The 23,075-nt window shown below is 29.3% G+C and overlaps 2 protein-coding genes across 4 annotated transcripts; one reads left to right on the top strand and one right to left on the bottom strand.

The window, feature by feature from the left end:
- Positions 1-1,024: 1,024 nt before the first annotated feature.
- LOC141533708 (uncharacterized) lies at positions 1,025-22,529 on the bottom strand. 3 transcript variants are annotated; one of them, XM_074252732.1, is made up of 6 exons: positions 21,650-22,519; positions 13,378-13,440; positions 13,274-13,313; positions 3,139-3,590; positions 1,538-1,697; positions 1,025-1,356 (listed from the first exon to the last, which is right to left on the bottom strand). In XM_074252732.1, exons 2-6 carry the CDS (start codon positions 13,405-13,407, stop codon positions 1,181-1,183), a joined length of 858 nt encoding a protein of 285 aa, XP_074108833.1. In that variant the 5' UTR covers positions 13,408-13,440; positions 21,650-22,519; the 3' UTR covers positions 1,025-1,180. The 3 variants fall into 3 exon arrangements, 2 of the variants coding, with proteins under 2 accessions (XP_074108833.1, XP_074108834.1); XM_074252733.1 differs by having other exon boundaries at positions 1,201-1,367; positions 21,650-22,527; XR_012480331.1 differs by lacking the exons at positions 1,025-1,356; positions 1,538-1,697; positions 3,139-3,590; positions 13,274-13,313; positions 13,378-13,440 and adding exons at positions 5,538-6,063; positions 8,028-8,101 and having other exon boundaries at positions 21,650-22,529.
- Positions 14,559-15,598, top strand: LOC141533835 (uncharacterized). Its single transcript, XM_074252918.1, has 2 exons — positions 14,559-14,707; positions 14,782-15,598. The coding sequence occupies exon 2, from the start codon at positions 14,869-14,871 to the stop codon at positions 15,496-15,498; it is 630 nt and encodes a 209-aa protein (XP_074109019.1). The 5' UTR covers positions 14,559-14,707; positions 14,782-14,868; the 3' UTR covers positions 15,499-15,598.
- Positions 22,530-23,075: the final 546 nt, after the last annotated feature.

Here is a 23,075-nt window from a genome sequence, read left to right as displayed (position 1 = left end):
ATTTATTTGCTTTTAGTTTTTAACATTTACTAATTGTTCAATTTGAAATTCTTATTTATTATTTTTACCTTAAATTATTTATTATTCTCAAGACATTATCTAACTAAATTTATTGTAAAAGATTGTTTAAGAAATTTTGTTTATTATCATAAAATTATTATTTCTTTTGACTCATACTATATTATCTTCTATGTCTAATAATTGGACAGTAATGAGAGTATAATGATAAAAATTTCCCAGTCTGAGTTCGAGTGCCGCAATGTATTTAAGAAATACCTTTGAACTCTCTGGATATTTTTTTCTAATGTTTAAACTCCATTTATTTGTTTGTTCCAGTTTTGTAATCTTAAATGCATTGAGGTCTCAGACTGAGCATCTAAATAAGGGACATGAACTCTAGTTATTTTCTTATCTGGTCTACGAACAACGAAAAATTATGACGGTCTTCAATATTATATAGAAAAGATAAACGTTATAAAAAAAAAATGTTTTACATAACACAACATTGAAGAAATCATAATTGTTTTGTTTTACGATAGATAATATTTAAATTTATAAAAATAATGTTTAGAATTTTTTAAAAAATTTCATATTTTTTCTTAAAGTTTATCAAAAATAGAATCATGAAAAAATGTCAATTTTTCCATACAAAAAAAAAAAAAAATTGAAGAAATGTTAAAAAAAAATAAAAAAATGGACATTTATGAAATACAAAAAAAAATTGATTGTTTTTACACATAAAACACAAAAAAAAAATACTATGAAGCTAACATAAAATTTCCCATATCATTAAAATCTTCAAAACTATACTTTACAAATTTTCATAAATATTAAAAATAAACTCCTCAATTATTTTTGGTTGCAAAATGAAAACCAAGTAAAATTAAATAACATTATTATTTATTTAATCCACAGATAAAATACTGGATACAATACTTGAACATTAAGTAATCATTTGATTAGAATAATCTTCAATAAGAAGCTCGTTGCAAAATATTTAAGGTGTGCAATAGATTGTAGAAAATTTAAACAGTTTATTTACTTTATTTACTTCGAAGACTTTGATTTGATATACAAGCTCTGAATTTAAATATCACATAGAAGAGATCACAATGGGAGGAGGTTTTGGTAATTTTAACAACAATGATAGTTATCAATTATCAATTAAAAGAGGATTGGATCAATGACGTCTGATGAGTCTCGATCGGTGATGACTCGTAAAACCTTCTGTGTCATTAACGGAGGTCGACGGGCGACGGGGTGACCTGGGTGGCGTCGAGTCACCTATTAATCCATGTTCTTTGGTGACGAACGCTGGAAACGATGACCGTCGAATTAACGGCGGTGTACTCGTCCCTGGAACGCAACTTTTAATGTTTTTTTTTGGTATCTTTGTCTCCACACTTTTATTGGATTTTAATAAACCTCTTAATTAATGAGAAGAAATGCAAGTATAAATTTATTCATTGTAAGTAGAAAAATATTTTAATAATTAAATAATTAAATAAATAAATTAATATAAATCTTTTTTTATTACCAGACACTCGTACTGCCGAACGCTGACATCCCATTGGTACATCCAATGACATTTGTGTTCTTAATAACTGCTCGCGGCTAATACACTTTCTAGGCAACATCAAATCTACTATTGACTGTCTCCTAGGTATCAATGTACTTTCAACACTTGATGTTGGATCCTGAATTTTCAGGAATGACGATTAACATACTGCCCTTGCTTCGAAATAGAGAAACAAGTATGATTTTATTTTACAAAAATAAAAAAAACAGTGATATCTTCCCATTAAAAAAAAAAAAATTAAAGGGATTGTACTTAGTTGCAAGCTAATAAAACGCGTTTTTTTATAAATTTTTTCAATTAAAAATTTTCAGAGAATATACTCAAAAAGTTTGGAAAATCCAAATATGAATGCCTTAAGCGCTCATATTTTACATAAAATTAAATATTCGTTTCTTTATTTTTAATTCCTCGCGTACAGTAATTATTTATGATGCGAATGAAACGCCCTCAAGTGTTCCGTTATATCTACTACTTACAAGTCGATACGCATACATACGTTGTCTCGGTCGCAGAGTCACTGTGAGAACTGTGTTTACTAAAAAAAATAAACGTATGGCCGAACTAGAAAGGAAAATTCGGTGTGAATGCCAATTAAAATGTTTTAATTACAAATAACGAGATAATATCAAGCTTTGATATTGAATAGAGTTCTTCATTAAAGTTTATTGACAGGATTGGAAAGAAAATGAGTCCTAAAATTGTATATATTTTTAGTTATCTTGACCATACCACCATATTCTGACAGATTTCCACTATAAGTTTCAAAAAACGGGTTCTTTTCATTAAAATTAATAATTAATTTACTGAGCGGTGTTTTTAATTAGTTCAGTAATCATTCTTCTTGCCACTAGTGTATTTTTTTTAACATTTGTACGAGGATTATGGATTAAAAATAGAATTTCTCTTGACGAGATAGAAAACTTGATTTTTAGGTCCCACACAGAAAGAAAGAAAGTCTTGAGTCAAGCGTAAATTTTCTTGAATCATGAAAATCTTAAGGAAGATTGAAAACTTCTTGAAGGAAGTTAAATTTTTTCAAGCCAAGAACATTTCTTCTTGCTTCAAAATAACTTCGGTCTTCCTTATAATTTTCTTGGTTCAAGAAATTTTTTTTTTCTGTGCAGTAGAGCGATGCTTTTGCGCGATCGCGCTTAAGGGATGCAATATAAGTACATTCTGAAAATGCAAAAAAAAATTGATTTTTAGAATATTTTAACTCGGTATAACCCCTTGAGTTCTCAGTCAACAGACTCTAAACCATTAAAAAAAAATCTTAACACGAAAGTAAATGGACGTTTTTATAAAAATTAGTTTATTTTTAACCAAAGTATAAAAATAAAATGTTAAATGTCAACTTTTTTATCGTCTCCAATAAAATCTTTAATTAAAACTCGATAATCCTGAATCTTCACTAGAGTAAATGCGTCATCTAAATATAAAACCGGAAGAGTTGACAAACTTAAAAGGACTTGAATAAAAAATTTTGTTAATGGCAAGATATCCTGGAGAAAAATAAAAATAAACAAAATTAATAATTGATAATTTATAAAAGATCGTACCTGAGTATTTATGAAACGTATCCGTAAATATTCTACAAAGGCACCGATTACGGAAAACACCAGCATCATAATAAGGATGTAATCCGTGACAGGTACTGATTTCGGACGAATAATTCGGAAACTCGGACTGGACAAATTTGTACCGCTTTTGGCAGTCTCTTCAGTTTCATTGTCATTATCATTAGTAATTATCTTACTTCTATTCTCAATACTGTCTAATTTGTACGTGCAATTTTTGTCGTAGTAATTCACAAAGGTACTCTCAATAATCATTTGGTATTTGTACGGACACAGCTTCAGTTTAGCGAAGTCAATCTTCTCCTCTTGAATCTTCATTTCTTCTTCATCGACTCCATCAATGTTGTTTTTATTGTTGTCATTGGACAAAGTATTGGCATGCGTATCCTCGTAATTAGTGTCAAGCAATAGTCGGAAAGGAAGAACAAGTATTACTGCGAATATTATAAGGATAATTATTATACTGGCATTTATTCCCAATGACATTCGTCCATCCATGATAAGATTATTTTTTCTTATTGATTTTTGATTTTGCAATTATTTTTTTTTTTTATTTAAAAAATACTTTTTACATGGTAATTTATCCTCACTTTTCAGACGCGGTACTTGCTACGTTTAATGTTTAGTCATGACTAAAAGCTTGCAGGGGTATTGATTATTTGGAAATATGTATCCAGTGCGCAAGATCATGAAGATAATTTTTATCTGGGTATTTTTTTTTTTTAAGTAAATAATTTTTTTTTTTTTTTTTTTTTTTTTTTAGTTTAATGTTTTTATTTTTTAATGAAGACAAATTTTTTATTCTGGAACAAATTACCGAAAATTTTATTCTATTAAAATAAAAAAGAAGAAGAAGAATAAGAGGGAACAATGCAATAGAAAATAAGCTGACGGAATAGATGAGAAGAAATGTTAGGGGATGAGATTAGAGTTTTATAAGAGCAATAAAACAATAATTGAGTATGCATATGAGGCATCAGAGGGCAAAAGGCCTGAGAGGATAATTTTTATTTATTATTTAGCGTTTTTTTTTTTTTTTTTATTTTTTTTGAGGATCAAGATGAGGGGTGAGAGGTGAGAGTGCGGCAAATGCCTGGTGGCGAGTTTCAGCCCAGCTGAGATCGGAGTAAGAGCACCGAGAGAAGAGTGAGATGAGAAGCGAGACAGATAAACAACAAAACAAGAACAACACCGATACGAAATACGTATAACGAATAAAGGGAGGAATGAAACACTGAACACAGGAGAACAGCGACCCGACCCGACCGACCGGTAGCCCAGCCGCACGTATATATCTTGCTTCGCTTCACCACACTCTGATTTCTCGAGGTTCTCAACGTTATTTAAACTCGATCCTTTTGTAAATTACCTTTTCTTTCATTTTCTTCCTTAATTTTTTTTTTTTAATTAGTCTACTTTATTTAACTATTTCAAGTGATAAATGCCAAAAGGGTGAAGACAATTTTTTTTTAATCGCTTTGTAAACATATTCTGAGTTTAGAATTGAAAAAAAAATTTTTGTATACCAAAAGGAAATTCTAAAAAATTCCAAAAGGAAATTATATGTCCTTTTAAAGTTTCAGGAACTTCAAAATTCTGTGATTTAAAGCCAAAAGGGCATAGAAAATGTAAGTTGATCTAAATGTCTTATTAATCCATTGGGTGCCTTCTCTCTAAAGTTGATTGTCAGAGTATTATTTTGATTTAGCTTTTTATTTTTCAAGCTTTTTGTTAACTTTATGCATTAAATATGACCAGGATATTACAGCGGAAATATTGGTAGTGTAAAAAAATTTTTTTTTACTAAAAGATGGTCAAAATTAAATTTTGTATAAAAAATGTCTTTTATAATATTTTGTTAAGACCAATAAAAATGTCGCAATTTAAAAACTAAGATTTTCATAATTAGCACAAATTTGAATAATTTATTATGAAACTTAATTGAGAAATCACAGTGAGAATATTGGTCGTATAAAAAAAATTATAAGATACATTTCTCGTCGAAAATTAAATTCCCCACAATTTTTTTTTTAAGACAAATGTTTTTGAGAAAAAATTTTGGACCTAATAATAAAACATAAATTTTTTTTCTTCGCCCTTTTGGCTTTAAAAAACAATTTTTTTTTCTTGCATATCTTGAAATACTCTTTTTAGGTTTAAGTAGTTCAAAAAACTTTTTACCCAAAACTTTTTGAGTAGAATGGCAAAAACAAATTTTTTTAATACGCTTTTTTGGCACAAAACTCTATTTAACTACTGTAATATGCTCTTTTGGCATTTATCAAGTAATTTATTTATTAATTCATAAAATTTTTTAATCAAAATTTTTTCCAGTAAAAGATGAAAAATTTTCTGTCAAAGAAAAAATCTTCAAATCAAAGTTTTTAAAAGCAATTGTATTTTTATTTAATTTAATTTTACATTTTGTTTTTTTTAGAAAAGATTAAGAGTTGAAATAAAAATGAAGTTTGTACCAATGATTGAATTTGTCAGTCAATAGTCCTAATTGAAAAAAGCGTCCCAGCTTTTTAGGAAGGAAGTTTGAGCAAAGAAGCAAACAGAGAATTCATGAACTTGTTGAATGCGGTGGAAGAAGGTGCTGGTTGAGAGCCCAGGTATGTAGAGCAGATGCTCTGACCGCGGTAGTAGTAGCGGGGTGATTTTTCACCGCCGACAGCTCCTCCTTCGTACGAGTAGAGACCCGTACCTGGTGTACATTCCTATCCACTTGCCTCCTACTCTCGATCTCTTTTCTTGGGCGTGCTCGCCTATACTACCAGTTGCTGCTGCTGATCCTGCTGCTGCTGCTGCACCACATCCTTCACTCCATCCTCCATCCGAGGTTTTATACTGTATCTCCTCACACCCCGCCGAGATTACTCATTTTTTTTCGCACCCGATTTTTTGCTGCAATTGACATTTCACTTTTTTACTCTTACTCTGCACCTTTTATTCATTTATTATAATTACTAGCTGTTACTCGCCCGCTCCGCTGGGCGCTTTATAGAATTGCATTTTTAAATATAGACTTGAAATTTAATTAGAGTATTGTTTTGACTTGCACAGATTCCAAATTCTATCGAATTGGCATGTACTTTTTATCCACGTAATTATTCTAGCTAATTTTCAATGTAAACGCACAATAAAATTCTCGTGGATTTCTTACAAAAATAAGTAATAATTGATATGAAAAAAAAAAATAAAATTTGTAATGAGCATTGAAAGTTTCAGTCAAAGAAATTGCATGCCTTATAATTTAAAAAATCTGCCTATTATATGAACACAATCAATAGAATTAAAAAATTTATTTTAAAAAAATGACAATCGAATCGAATAAATTTAGCTACAATAAAAATTAATTATTTCTAAGTCAAAAAAATATAGGTTCCGGATAAGTAATCGTCAACATATCATATACACAGAAAGAAAGTCTTGAGTCAAGCGTAAATTTTCTTAAATAAAGAAAATCTTAAGGAAGATTGAAAATTTCTTGAATGAAGTTAAAATTCTTGAACGAAGTTAAATTTTTTTAAGCCAAGAAAATTTCTTCTTGCTCCAAAATAACTTCGGTCTTCCTTACACGGAAAAAAGTAAACTGTAATATTCACTCGGATTCCGGTTAGTTTTTATAGTTTCAAACAGTAAAGCGGACATCGGGGTGGCAAAAATGTAAATATTACAGAACTTAATGTAGAAAGTATAAAAGCCACAATTTATAATTTAATATCCAAAATAAGTAATTAGTAGTTGTCACTATAGTAAATAACGACTTTTTTATCTTTAAAAATTACAGTTTCAAACAGTAAAAATTGCCATTTCAATATATAGTCCATATTATGAAGAGAAGGAGAACTCAGATAAAAGAGAAGGGGGTCTCACTCTGGGAGAATTTAATATTTCAAACAGTAAAAATTATACTTTTAAAATATACATTTTACCAGTCTAAGCAAGTCAATAATTACAGTTTGATTTTTAGCGTTGCGTTTAAAATTTACCATTTTACTTTGTAAATATCGACGTTACTTGTATTAGAAATTTACTAACTTTATTCTATACTTTTTACATATCATAACATCATTTTTTAGGTACGAAATGATAAATATTAAAGTCTGAATTCTTAATTATTATACTTTAACATTTTAGACATTTACATGGCGGATATTACTGTTTGAAATAGTATTTTCTTCTATGTAAAGAGTAAATTGTAAGGTTTAAATTGTAATTATTACAATGTGAATAGTAAAATCATGATTTTACTGTTTGAAGTGGTAATTTTTAGCAGTTGATCATTACTTATTATAAATCGACTGTTATTTATTACAGTTTACTTTTTTCCGTGTAAAATTTTCTTGGTTCAAGAAATTTTTTTTTCTGTGTACTAAAATAGGGTGTGTCTAAATGTAACTTTCGTGATGGATCTCTTAAAATTATAATTTTAAGTACCGCTTTTGACGGGAGTTGGGTTGGTCATTTCCTGACATATTTTAAGCGTTAAGGATTTATTTAATTTTTAGAGAATTTTTTAACAGGAGTTTTGTTCGACCAAATTTTGAAATTTTGAAATTCCAGCAAAAATGCCTAAACAAAACTCTTGTTAAAAAATTCTCTGGAAATTAAATAAATCCTTTTACGCTCAAAATATGTCAGGAAATGACCAACCCAACTCCTGTCAAAAGCGGAACTCAAAATTCCAATTTTAAGAGGTCCATCACGAAAGTTACATTTTGACACATCCTAATACTAAATCTTTCTCCGAAACACGCTGCATCTTATGGTATAAGTATTATTCCGATCGGTCTAGTAGTTTTCGCAGTATAACCAAACAAAACAACTGGCTCTCCATTTATTAGTATTGATCTTTATAAATTTACCTGGATCGTTTAACTGAATCTAACCAATTGTCTATCAGTTGCTGTGTTTGGATGCTTGATTCTCCTAATTATTACTGAAAAAATAATTAATGTAATCAGAATTATTAACTTTATTATTTTTCTTATCATTTTAATAAATTATTTTAAAACTGATTGTTAATGTTTTGTTTCAGGAACTAGAGTTGAGTAATAACTGGAGGAATCATTAAATTGCGCGGTCTTATACACGCTGATAAAAATATTTGCTTATGATAAGTGTAAGTAAACGATTAAAATTAATTGAGGTGCTATAAAATTCCAAGGTGAATTTTTGACAAAGGAAATCACAAGGTGATCTCACTTTTTTATAGTTCTTGAAATTTTAATGTTCCCTCGAGGGGCTCTACGCACTTAGAAAGCTTAAAAGAAAAGATTTCTGAATTATTTTTTTCTAAAGAGAGCTTTTAATTGATTGATATGAAAATTGATGAACCTAATAAAGTAGTAGTCAGATTTAACATTTCTAACCGATCCTTTCTAAACTTAATATAATTCATTTATCGATCAATACCAAGGTCATGTTCGAAGATGAGCTTAAGCGGTTGAATAGTTTGGAAACGACAGGATTTTGAAATTTTCAAAATCGTAAAAATTCACGTTTTATCACTTTCATTTTTGGAATAACTTTCGAATGGGATAACTTATTGAAGCTCTGTAAATTGCATCTGAAAGCTTTTTAAATAAGCTTCAATTTAAGTACCATATCATATGTGTAGTCTTAAAATTATGTCCTATTTCGCTATGCCGATTATGAAATTTTTAGTAGATTTGCATTGGTCCTCATGACGGAACTTTTTTTGTATATTTTTTTTTTTTTTTACTTTTACTGATTTATTATTAGCATACTTTATCTTTAAAATTTTGCATTAAAATTGTTGAGTAATTATCCAACGTTCACAGAAAAACGATCCATTTGAACCAAGTAAAAAAATTCCAGTTGAATACCTTAGCATTTATCTTATTATGTAATTCGTATCTATTTATTTATATTTAAATATGAAATCTACTTCCATTTCGGCTGCCGAATGGCCTTTTTTTTTTTTTTTTATCAAATCGTTATGCTGTCTGGTCAATAGTTGGTTCTTTTACCCTACAATATAAAAATGGAATTAAAGAAAAAATTAATATTTGAAAATTCCAAGCGCGTAAAATCCTGTAAAAACTTTTATAAAAATAATGATAATTACCAAGTTAACAAATAGGTAAAAAATATCATAAATGATTTAAAAAAGTTATTTTTATACACAGGGTTATCCTTGCCTGGATATTTTTCATCTCGAGGGGGTTTGGAGCGCCCGAGGAGGCGAGAACAGAGCAGCAATTTGCGTAATTGCGATCTCTCGGTGCTCAAAAGATCAGGCATCGGTTGGCCGGTTTAGTTGTTGCTCGGATGGAATATGGACGAGTCTTGAGCAGAGTCTTAACTTTTAACTTTGCAGAGCTCGAGGCGCTACTTCTTATTCTTTATCTCGAGTGCCCTCTTCTTCTTCTTCTTCTTCTTCTTCTTCTTCTTCTTCTTCTTCTTCTTCTTCTTCTTCTTCTTGCTCTTATTCTTCTTGGTCTCATATTATTCCAGCCAAAGTCAGTCTAGAGTCTAAAGCTGACTTTATAACTCATTTTTAAACCTACTACAACTACTACTAATTTAATAATAATAACAACAATAATAACCAGCAACAAGTACCTTGGTTACTTAAAGTCTGCCAGCTCGTGCGACGTCAATTAGCCTACACAGAATTCACAAGAACTTTTAGCACCAAAATAAATGAAATAAAATACCAAAAGATAAAAATGTTGACAGCACCAGCTGTTTATTATCCTTTAGACTTTCAAAGTCAGAATTGGTTCCATGATAATTGATCCCTGGACAAAATATCCCCGACAAAATATCCCTGGAGAAAATATCCCCGTGACAAAATATTCCCGACAATTGATACCAAACAGACAGAATTTATTAATAAAACCATATTGTAATCGTGTTGCGCCCTTTTATAACATGGTTTTTGTGTGTGTTTATTCGATATTAGACAAACATATACGCTTTTAACCATGCTGTGCCCTTGAATTTGTTTTTTTTTAACTTTCGAAAATTATAACCAATCCGAAGGATAACTCGTCGGGGATATTTTGTCTGGGGATATTTTTTTTGGGGATATTTTGTCCAGGGATCAATAAGCCTGATACCGAAAAAAACATAGGGATTTTTCCTATTTTTGCATAGAAAAAATTCCGATGACATAGAAATTTTTCTAATGTTAACATGGGAATTTTTTCTCTATTAACATGATAGAACTATCCGTGTGACATAGAAAAAATTGATTTTCACTAAAATTTATGTAATTTAATTTAATAATTACAAATTTATATAACAATTTTCTCATTCGAGCAATTTCAGTGTTATGTAAAACATTTTTTTTTTTATAACGTTTATCTTTTCTATATAATATTGAAGACCGTCATAATTTTTCGTTGTTCGTAGACCAGATAAGAAAATAACTAGAGTTCATGTCCCTTATTTAGATGCTCAGTCTGAGACCTCAATGCATTTAAGATTACAAAACTGGAACAAACAAATAAATGGAGTTTAAACATTAGAAAAAAATATCCAGAGAGTTCAAAGGTATTTCTTAAATACATTGCGGCACTCGAACTCAGACTGGGAAATTTTTATCATTATACTCTCATTACTGTCCAATTATTAGACATAGAAGATAATATAGTATGAGTCAAAAGAAATAATAATTTTATGATAATAAACAAAATTTCTTAAACAATCTTTTACAATAAATTTAGTTAGATAATGTCTTGAGAATAATAAATAATTTAAGGTAAAAATAATAAATAAGAATTTCAAATTGAACAATTAGTAAATGTTAAAAACTAAAAGCAAATAAATTAAAAATTACAAATTAATTATTAAAAAGAATTGACTAATTGTTTATTAAAATTTTTATCGATCACAAAAAGAAATCATCCGATTATTGATAAAATCGTTCGAAGAAATTGTTTAAATATTAAATTAATTTAAGAAATGTTAATATTCAAAAATTTTCATATGTTAAACAACAAGTAACATTAAGATCTCCGTGTGCATTTGTGTGTGTATAGATGCGCCTATACATTAACATAAGTGTACCAGTAAGAGTATCGTTGTACAATGTGTAGTAGGTAAAAGCATACAAGTATAATAGATAACTTGTGATCTATACTTGTACATCAAAATACGGGGAAACCGCCACCGCAGCATTTTTCCGACACATCCGAAGAGAGAGTATTCAATTCTCCCTCCAATGGACAACGGAGGGCCCGTAAAAATCTCGGACCCGGGAAGCTGCTGGGTGTTCGCTCTCTTCGTGTTTTGACCTATCTAGTGTTAACATCATCAATAGATTACGACTAATTCTGTTTTTTTTTTTTTTATATACAACCAATTGTAAAATAAAGTAAAGTTGTGAAGTGAATTAAATTAACGAAAAGTAAAAGAACAAGATTCACCAATTGTACCAGGTAAAATTTAAAATTATTAATTTGTAAATTTTAACATTTTGAAACCGCATTGTATGAAAGAAAATATTAGATTTCACCTTTTTGTATTATTTGTAATGAATTTATAATTTAACCAATTTTTAGTTTAAATAATATACTTATTAAATTTACCTAACGAACTATTTATTCAATGAAACCTATCATTCTCAATAAATTAAAACTCGGAAGTTCCCGGTCTATTATCCTAACACACTAGGACCAAATATTGTTAATCACTTCAAATGTAAAATTAATTAATTATCATAAATTAAATAATTTTTACATAACATCAGATAATTTAAAAGTAAAACAGTATTATACAGTCGGTTTGTAATAAAAAAATTCGAGGAAATTTTTTTTCAAATTTTGCTTCACATTTCGAAAAAATTAAAAATCCAGCAGATTATCGACGGTGTGGCTTAAATTGCTATAACTTTTTCAAAAATTGACTTATCAGGACATTTTTTTTTCAAAATTTTTTTTATAAAATTGTCTTTTTGGGAAAGAATAGAAAAAAATTATTCAAACCTATCTTCATCGTTATTTTTTAGATTCTCCAAAGAAAACTCCGAATTTATCAATGATAAACATCTTTAATTTCTTTTTTCTTTCTTTCATATGAAACTTTGACATTTTCTACAAATATTCTGAAAATTTCAGAATGGTGTTTTTTCGATTTCTATTTTTTTTCAATTGAAAAAAAATTTTTTTTTCATGTCATAAATGAATTTTTCCTATGTCACATGGATATTTCTTGTTTCACTAATTTATTCTCTTGACTCAAGAAAATCATTTTCTTGAAAATGGGATTCTTGGTTCAAGAGTTTGGCTCTTGAGTCAAGTCAATTTTTTTTATCAGTGTAGAATTTCAAGAAAAATTTTTACTTCAGCCAACACAACTTCGGTCTTCGTTCAGGCACCCGAAAATTTTCTTGAGCCAAAAATTTTGTTCTCCAGTCAAGAAATTTTTCTTTCTGTGTAAGATTTGATTATTTAAGTTCACTGAAAAATTTTCAGAAATCTAAAGTTTGATGTTTAGACAAAGAAATTATCTTTTTATTTGCACTTATTAACTATTTTTGGTAGAGAAAAATATTTTTCAATAGTAAAAAAATATTAAGTTCTATTTTTAACAAGTGAAAAAATAAAAAAGAGTTCCTAAATAAATAAACTTATCAACAATTAATAAATTCTTCCATCAGAGCACTAATCGATAAATAACTTGAAAACAAACAAAAATATGACCGAAGCCCAAATAAAAGCAATATTATATCAAATGTTATTTGTTTGAGAGCCCGGAGATAAATATAAATAATACAACAATAAATAAACAAATTATATTTGAGCTTAGCTTATTAAAAGGCGTTTTATCTCAGCAGAGCGTATGGAGGAACGTCAAACGGGTTCTACTTACACTGGATGCATAAATAAGTAATAAGTCGAACACACACATAACAGAAAGCGCATCTCGGATCTCTGAAACTCCAAGCGAGCTGAAGGATGGAGATGGAAAGATATAAACTTATCTTAATGTCAATGCTCCGATCTTACTCCAGGCCACTCGTTGCGTTCATTAAGGTCATTAACATTCAATCATCCCAGGACACTACTGCAACCTCGACCAGTATTATAAACAACTATCTACAGGAAATAATTATTAGTTTCATTCATCTACTACCAACTTGTCATTCCTCCTTCCAGCTCCTTCTTGCTATCAAATATCTAAAAAATAAAAGCGCGTATTTAAATACCGTAATTAAAAAATATTTTTAAACTTTTAGATTACCTCGGATGGAGACATCGCCATCACTGACATTTATGGATCTGTATAATCGTCACCGTAGTAATCCTGATAATAAAAGTTGGCTCGTTAAATATCAATAATAAAATCGTAAACACTGACACGCATTAATCCGGAAGTAATGGCAAGAGTATCGTTAAATTGTTTATTATTAAAATTAAAATATCTTTCGTTTTAATGATACCGTGTCATGTTTTGTAGGTTGTATGTTATATCGCGGATGGAAGCTTCTCAGTAAAATCAGAATCAGGATCTGTATCTCTATCTGGATCTGATTATAAGTGGAATCGAATGTGATATGACCTCGGCGCTCCAATTTACCGGTTAATTGGGCGACATTTCTTTGACTTTTTATTTCCGCTCAAACTCACACATCAAGACTTTATATTTTTAATCTCCAGAAACTACTTTACCGGGTAATTTAAACTTGGTAGGCCTAATTACGCTGGTTCATTTCTTGGACACTGATAAAACAATTTATTTTTTATTACTCATGCGGGGAAAGTGCTATCTTCGCGCTTGCTTTTAGATTCGAAAAGATGCTAATTGCCCACTCACAATTACCACACGAATTTTGAGTAGATTTAATGTCAGTTTGAGTGCGACAAGTAAACTTCTCGCACTCAAATTTCCATTGGCGCACGCAAATTGACGAAAAACTTAAAAATTAAAATAAATAACAAAAAAAAAAGACAGTCGAAGTGTCAATATCAAAGAAGTGAGGTTGGCATTTACATAAAAATAATTTATACTTGCGTTTTATTAAATTTAAATAAAAAAGTAAAATAAAGAAAGATGAGTAATAATCCCGACTGGATTCTGGAAACTGATGAAAGTGATAATGAGTATAATGATGAATCTATATCGCCTGATATTTTTAAAACAACAACACCAACAACAACAGCAAATGATGAATTGCTACCTCCTGAAATTTTTAAAAGAGCAAATGAGGTGATTAACAATCTTACTCCTGCAACATCACGGCTCAAGTGTGAATCGGCATACAAACAATTTATGCAGTGGCGAGCAGCACAACGGATTACAAGCTTCTCTGAAGAGGTGTTTTTGACTTATTTTAGTGAGCTTTCCGAGACTCTTATGCCGTCAACTTTATGGGCGAAATATTCAATGTTGCGAAGCATGGTTGACATCAAGCATAACTTCAATATTCATGATTACTCGCTTTTAAAGACTAATCGCTTTTTTAAAGCAGAATGGTAAAGGTTTTAAGAGTAAGAAAGCCCAAACATTAAGTGCTGAACAAGTAAACCAATTCCTACGTGAAGCTCCAGATAACGAATTCTTGGCTACAAAGGTTATTTAAATTATCAATTAAATATTTGAATTATAATCTATGTATTAATTTTAATTGGAATTTTTTATTAACAGGTTGCTCTAATTTTTGGAGTGCAAGGTGCATGTAGGCGGAAAGAATTATGTGACGTACTGGTGGATCATATAGAAGATAAAGGCGACATGCTCTTGGTACAGATACCGGATACTAAAACTGGCAGGCCTCGATCATTTGTAGTAACGAACGAATTTTACACCATTTACAAAAAATATGCCAAATTACGTCCTACGAAATTAGCAACGAAAAGATTTTTCATTGGTTATCGGAATGGTCAATGTACGACACAAAACATCGGCATCAATACCTTTGGTAGCATGCCACAAAAAGTAGCTAAGTTCTTGAAGTTAGCAAATCCAGAAACATATACTGGACATTCCTTTCGAAGAACTTCGACTACGTTGTTAGCTGATTTTGGTGCCGATCTTTTGACTATCAAAAGACACGGAGGGTGGAAATCGAGTGCCGTTGCGGAAGGCTACATTGAGAATTCTGTGGGCAACAAAAAAAGAATTGGTCAACGAATCGCCAGTACTATCACTTCTAGACCGTCTACTTCAAAAGATCCAGAGCCAGAAATTGGTTTTAGTAATGAGTCAGCAAGAGAAGTACCGATTGATGTTGGAGTAAAAAACAAGGATTTAAATTTCGACATTTTAAATACGGCCTCATCAACAAACTCGAAGAATTTAAATATTACGTTCTCAAATTGTTCAAACTTAATAATTTATTTAAATGGTAGTAAAACTACTTAAATAATTTAGTTAACTTTGTACTTGATCGTTTTCAATTTGTGTTAATGTGTTTTTTTTTAATGATAAAAATAAATTTGCTTGAAATTTTTCAAATTTTTCAGTTTTTCTTGAGGGTGCCCCCCCCTGACCCCCCGCCGGAACTTTGCCCCTGGACCCCATATCCCCGCATTCGTAAAAAAAAATAGTAAGTGCAACTCGTGCGAAGCTGTCAATTGCCCACTCGAGCGAATGAGCGCACTCGCTTCGCTCGTGCGTTCAACTTCGCTCTCGTGGGCAATTGATAATTTTTCGCACTAGTTGCACAATATACTATAATGTTAGTCAATTCATTTGTTTGTTCGTTTATTAAATTTCATTAAATATTTTTAAGTATTGTTAATCTTAATAAATCATTTATTAACAATTAATAAGACTCATTGAACGATAAAAAAATTTTTTTATCAGTTGTTTAGAAAAAAAAAATTACTTCGTCTAGGATTAGAACATTGGACCTCTGAAATCTGTTTTCCAACTATGAGGACGGTAGCCACTTGGCGGGTATTTTTTAAACTCACTTAATAGTTTAATTTATTTTTAATTATTAATTTTAATCCTTAAGACCAATAGCAAGAGTTAATTGTTAATAAATCTTATTTAACAAATGATTTATCAACTGCTATACGAATATTTATTAAAATATTTTATGTTGAAAAATTATTTATTAACAGTTGATAAAGCTTATTAAATATTAACAAACCCTTCGATCAGAGTATATGTAAAAGTAACTGTCTGGGATTCGAACCCTAGACTTCCGAGAATTTTACTAAAGTTAAATACCTAACTTTTAACATTCTAGGTGCGAGAACTATACACGGAAAAAAGTAAACTGTAATATTCACTCGGATTCCGGTTAGTTTTTATAGTTTCAAACAGTAAAGCGGACATCGGGGTGGCAAAAATGTAAATATTACAGAACTTAATGTAGAAAGTATAAAAGCCACAATTTATAATTTAATATCCAAAATAAGTAATTAGTAGTTGTCACTATAGTAAATAACGACTTTTTTATCTTTAAAAATTACAGTTTCAAACAGTAAAAATTGCCATTTTAATATATAGTCCATATTATGAAGAGAAGGAGAACTCAGATAAAAGAGAAGGGGGTCTCACTCTGGGAGAATTTAATATTTCAAACAGTAAAAATTATACTTTTAAAATATACATTTTACCAGTCTAAGCAAGTCAATAATTACAGTTTGATTTTTAGCGTTGCGTTTAAAATTTACCATTTTACTTTGTAAATATATTGACGTTGCTTGTATTAGAAATTTACTAACTTTATTCTATACTTTTTACATATCATAACGTCATTTTTTAGGTACGAAATGATAAATATTAAAGTCTGAATTTTCAATTATTATACTTTAACATTTTAGACATTTACATGACGAATATTACTGTTTGAAATAGTATTTTCTTCCATGTAGAGAGTAAATTGTAAGGTTTAAATTGTAAATATTACAATGTGAATAGTAAAATCATGATTTTACTGTTTGAAGTGGTAATTTTTAGCAGTTGATCATTACTTATTATAAATCAACTGTTATTTATTATAGTTTACTTTTTTCCGTGTATTTTTTACTAAATTTTTTAAAAGCTTAAGAGAACTAAAAAAATTAGGAAAATGGTTGACCCTAAAGACCATCCCTGCAACTTCCCGCTAATTACATACCTAAGCGCTTAACATTTCACTATAATTGTGAATCAACCGATTTTCTCTTGGTTTACGGCATTCAACGCAATTTTTTGAGTTCTTTAAAGAATCTTAAAGCGCGATCTGGTCGGACTAAAAATTTCATATAAATTCTGAAAAAAAAATTTTTTTCAATTTATATCAACCACGATATCCCACGAACGAATCAACATATTTTGACTGGACTAGTGAAGATCGACGTAGTTTTTTTAAGTTAAGAGCTGATTAGTTTTTAGAATCGATCGGTTCAGCCTTTCAGAAGAAATTTCAAAAAAATAAATTTTTGGAAATTTAATTTTTGAGATTTTTCAAAATTCGTTGACTCGAATTCTTTGAACTGGTATCAGAAATCTATAAGGCAGTGGAATCCTTTGTGAATTCCGCTTATTTTGATAGAATCAGATGAGCCGTTCAATAGTTATAAAATATTTACATACATACACACACATAGATGCAGACACGGTGACATCACGGCGAGAATAGTCAGGTAAGCTTTCTAGGATCTTAAAACGCCGAAATCTGATGAAAACTCGATTTTGGTCAGACGGACTAAAAACTTCCCAATTAAAAAAAATTTTCAATTTTTTTGGCGGGAAGTTAAAAAAATATTGAGCTTTTAAAATTTTAGTGTTAAATATTAAGTCTTATGAGAAATTATAGTTTTTATTTTATTTTACAAAAAAAGAAAAATTAATAAAAAACATTTAAAGGTTATCCTTGTTTCTCTTTCTGTAATACGATTTTGCATAAGAAAATCAATTACGTAAATATGACACGGCTTTGTACGACCTTCAAAAATCTTTCTACACAGAAAAAAAAATTTCTTGAACCAAGAAAATTATAAAGAAGACCGAAGTTATTTTGGAGCAAAAAGAAATTTTCTTGGCTTAAAAGAATTTGACTTCGTTCAAGAATTTTAACTTCATTCAAGAAATTTTCAATCTTCCTTAAGATTTTCTTGATTTAAGAAAATTTACGCTTGACTCAAGACTTTTTTTCTTTCTGTGTATCGGCATGTTGATTAAAATTTTTTATTATTTACTTATTACATTAATTTACTAATTATTGAATTAAAATATAAAGTATGGGTGAATTGAAACGGTAACGGAGCGCCTATAAAACTCGAGTTGCGTTTCCGAGCAAAAATAAAGTTGCGTTGTTATGTGTTATGTGTGTGGTTTAACACCGCACGTGAATAAGCGAGAAGATACTACACTGAGGGTGGAGTATTTGTATGTTACGCGCACACGATACGGTTAAAACGGTGTTAACCGGTAATTTAGATCGAGCCTTAACGGCTGCTAATTTAGACTTCCGTTATGCGGGCACGCGATTTTAAATATTCGACAATGTGTTCGATTAATGATAAATCCTGAGATCCTGATTGATATTTATGCGAGCAGTGTATTTTAGCAGTGCGCCGACAAGTTACTTTCCCTGTTTTATAACATATTTTTTTGTTCAACCGTATGTATTTATACTCATACATACAAACACTTGATACCAACTACCAACACGTGTCGATAATTCTTCAAAGTTTTTTGTCGAGAAAAGTGTAAGTAAGCAGTGTGTTAACTTGTGTTTATTTTAATTAATAAACTCTCTCATTTTTTTTACTTTCAGCCAGTAATTAAATTTAATTATTCAAATTTTTATTTTATTCCAGGTTATTTTGACACCTCTGATTCTAAAACTGGCCTGACCGAATTCCTCCTGGATTATGAAACATTATTTATTCCAGGGGTACTTATAAATATGACATGGTATTTATAATTTAAAATTTGATAATTGTTGAAAGGCATATTATTACTTACTACTATTTTATGAAATAAAATAATACGCTTCTCACACAAATTAAGGACGTTAATGCGTGAGACAATAATAGATAAAATTATAAAAAAATTTTATAATTTTAAGCTTCGATAAGTTTTATATGTAATTGACTTTTCTCAAAAATTTAAATCCCTTTATCAATTATTTTAAAAAGTTACTGAAGATTCAAAATAAAATTGCTCACATATAGTCTTATGATAAATCGGTATTATTTTAAATTTTAAATTGTAATATTTATATTATTAAAATAGATTCTATCATAAATAATGATTTCAATTAGTTTTTAATTCGAGCAGTTAATGTAATTGCATTAAAAAATTAATGTTGACAAACTTTTAAATTAAAAAGTAATTATTTTATTTGATATTGAGTTAAAACTATTTTGTTTCATTTTTCAGCGAACGGAAAACAGCAATGAAGCTTATTTCACGAATACACATAAAAACACACTGAATATCAAAACTTAATCAATATAATTAAGAAAATAAGGAAAATTTTGTCTCCGTTGACGAAGCTTTTTTTGGATACTTCCGGCCAAATTTTGAAATTTCAGCGGAAAATTCTCTGAATATCCAATAAATTCTTTACGCTCAAAATATGTCAGGAAATGCCCAAACACAACTTCTATTAAAAGCGGAACCTTAAATTTCAATTTTGAGAGGTCCATCATCAAAGTTACATTTTGGAACACCCTACTGCATATGCTCTCTGCAGTTTTGTACCAATTTCTTAGTTATAAAAAAAATACTAACGGTTAGAAACTTTCAAAAAACTGACAGTCTTTTAATTTATTGTGAGTTTAAAAAAATTTTTTTTGACCGTCTAATTATTTATAAATAACGGATTAAAGTTCAACAATTTATGAAAAAGTATATATCTACGGAGTCGGATAGAAACTGATGTGTGGGTTGCGTCTCCACAGGTACAGTCTTGCGTAAAAATGATGGATTACTTGGTTACAAGCTCGTACTTTTGCAGCCCGTATAATCTCAAATTTTTTGACAATAATGTACCATGACAACTACTTTAATAAAAATGTAAAAATAAAATTTTTCTCAATTCTGCATCAGTTACTTGGTAAATTTAAGAATGTAGTTTAGTGGATAAAAATAAAAAATGTATTTATTTACGACAGGACTGAAGGCGCGTATAAGGACATTTAAAATGACATTAGTGACGGTGGCATATCTATGGTCAGCCATGCGTACTATTTTACCCGTGCGGGTATATATATGTATAGACTCGGGAGAAATTTTAAAAATATAAAAATAAGACTTCCAGGTTCGATTTCATGCCCGTTACGGACGACTTGGAACAACCTAGACAACTGGTACATAATATTATAGATTCAATCATATCGTACCAACTACCATTGTAACAATCTCTTTTATCTAGACGCCTGGATAGCTGTGGAAGTATAAATGTATGATATAAAAAAAAAAAAAAAAAAAAAAAACACCATGGATTGGATAGAAGCGTATTATAGATATCAGTACGCGGTCGGTAGTACGCTTGAGTGTACTAAGTGTATTTAGATTTCATTTAAATAAAAATACCATACATAATTTACTTTACACTCACCGCTTAAGGCTCAATTTCAATCACGGTAGGACACTTGGACGTATGCTGTTTAAGAGATAACGATTTGTCGATTGTACTGCATGTTCAATACGTAATGTTTAACGACAACCATTGGTCACGGATCGTGTGATACGAGTGTTTAATTTTATTTTTTAAACAATTACCGACGATATTTTTACGTCAATAATTATTTTGTTGTAAATTATAACCATTTAAAGGTAATAAATTTAGTCGCTATTTTTATTTTATCATTATTTATAATTGTTAAATAATTATTGTTTAAATATAAAAATATTTTATTAATTGTTTCAGAAGAAATAATCAATTTCTTGAATGAAAATATTTTAAAAACATTCAAAATTTATTTTTGACATAATTTAAATTTATAAATATATCTTTATTAAAAATTAAAACGTTTGATTAACTGTTTCAGAAAAAAATAATTAAATTATTAAATGAAAATTAATTAAAATTGCTCCGAAATTTATTTTTTATATAATTGTATTTTTCATTTTTAAAAAATACAAATTTTCATCGATTGTTTTAGAAGAAATACTGAATTGATTCAATAAAAAATTCTAAATACCTTAAAAATTGTATCCAATGCAATTATACCCTTTAAATTTTGATGTTTTGAGCTATAATTTCTCAAAAATATTTTTATACCTCACAACTTAATAAATTAAACAAAAAACGTAGTAAAAATAGTAAATGTTTAATATCTTTTCAGTATCACAGAAAGTAGTTCCCATGTAAGCGCATTGGTGATAAAAAATTTAATTGTTTGAAAAAAACCTCCAAATTCAAACTCTATTAGTTCCCGCTTTTAAAATCTGACCTGTAATCTTGCGCAGTCACTCAATTGTAAGTGTGCGATTCACCAACCGCTACACAAACGTTCAATCGTGTGACGAAGTCGTTGCCGCACTTTGAGCTATCAACTCCAGTTCACTAATTCCTAATAACAATTATCAGTCACAGTAAATTATTAATAAAATTCCTTACCATAAATGTAAAAATTGAAGTTCGTGTTCGTAACGATCGAAAAGTATCAATGACACTGAAGTTAACAGACGTCTAAAAATTTTTGATTTTTTTTATTAATTGAATGACAACTAAAAAGAAATTTCTAAAAAATTGCACGTGTAGTTTTTCAAGTTTTTTACATGTGAAAAATTTTTTTTAATTGTTTAATAGAAATTTTTTCAATAAAAAAATTCTAAAATTGTGAAATGTTGGCTAACTTCGTTTTTACGAGTTTCGACCTTTGATTAACTTCAAGATTTTCATGTATTTTATTTTAGAGAATCATCGTAAATTTCGAAAGTTCCAATTTTCAGTGCGCTAGTTTGTTGCAAGGGTTTTTTTTTTTAGCGGCCGTCTTTTTTTCATTTTATTTGACATCTGTCAATGATTATGTAGGTAGTTTAATTAATTCATTCTTGTCAATAATTGATAATTAATTAATAAACTAAAAAAATTTTAAACACTTTGAAAATCATGAGTGTGATGATAACAGATATTAAATTGTAGTTAATTTGTCACTATTTTTAAATTTTATTTTTAAAAAATTGCACAAGAAAACAATTATAAAAAATCCAAACAATGCTAAAGTTAGTCGTCAGCTGTCAATTTAAAAAAATTTAATAACAAATCAATTACAATAAAAAAATTCTTCTAAAAATTTTCACTTGTAATTGTTATTAATTTTCACATGTGAAACTTTTTAATTAAATTTTTTTTTAATAATTTAATTGCTACAAAATTCTAAAAAATTTTTAATGTCTGTCAACTTCAGTGTTATCTGCTCCAACCATTATTATAAATATCAGTTATTTTTTTTTTTTTTTATTTTCACTATTTGACATGTTTTATTCTCCAAAAATACTTTTATTAATATTACGTAATTAAAAAAACAACCTGCAATTAAAAAAACAATTGTAATTGCAGGTTATAAATGTCAAAAAATTATGAAGTCCTAAAAAAAATAGTTTCCATTAAATACACCAGCGACAAAAAATTTAATTGGTTGAAAGAAATTCCCGATTGAAATTCTATTGGTTCCCGTGTTTTAAATCTGACCTATGATCTTGCGCAGTCGCTTTATTGTAAATACGCATTTCATGAATCACTTTACACCCGCCAGACGTGATTACGCCGTTGCCGCGCTTTTGGCTTATTAGTTAATAGTTCCTTGCGGTCAGTTGCTATCAAATTTCGGTCGTGTCAACTCCCGTTTGCTAATTAGTAGTTAGAGTCAGTAATTAATTGAATTCGTCCCGAATATATATTTAATCAGCAGTGTAATAAGTTCGCGTTTGTGACTGTCAAAAAGTAGCGTTCCTAATCTCGAATTGTGGTTTCTAGTTAAGTGATTTGTGTAGTGTTTTGTTTTTCAGCTTCAATCTCTCTCTCTCTCTCTCTCTCTCTC

This window comes from Cotesia typhae, unplaced genomic scaffold, assembly GCF_013202065.1.
Source record: "Cotesia typhae breed Kobodo isofemale line unplaced genomic scaffold, CoteBio_Ctyphae scaffold_121, whole genome shotgun sequence".
Taxonomy (NCBI): Eukaryota; Metazoa; Arthropoda; class Insecta; order Hymenoptera; family Braconidae; genus Cotesia; species Cotesia typhae.
Note: the sequence above shows the minus strand (reverse complement) of the source record. Positions and strands in the feature narration are given on the sequence as shown.

Excerpts from the sequence above, each read along its gene's own strand:
- LOC141533835 (XM_074252918.1), top strand. The coding sequence starts at position 14,869 with ATGCTCTTGGTACAGATACCGGATACTAAAACTGGCAGGCCTCGATCA.
- LOC141533708 (XM_074252732.1), bottom strand. The coding sequence starts at position 13,407 with ATGTCAGTGATGGCGATGTCTCCATCCGAG. Across the intron at positions 3,591-13,273 it reads GCTGGAAGGAGGAATGACAA|TAATACTTGTTCTTCCTTTC; the intron begins GTTGGTAGTAGA and ends TAATATTCGCAG. Across the intron at positions 1,357-1,537 it reads TTCGGCAGTACGAGTGTCTG|GGACGAGTACACCGCCGTTA; the intron begins GTAATAAAAAAA and ends GTTGCGTTCCAG.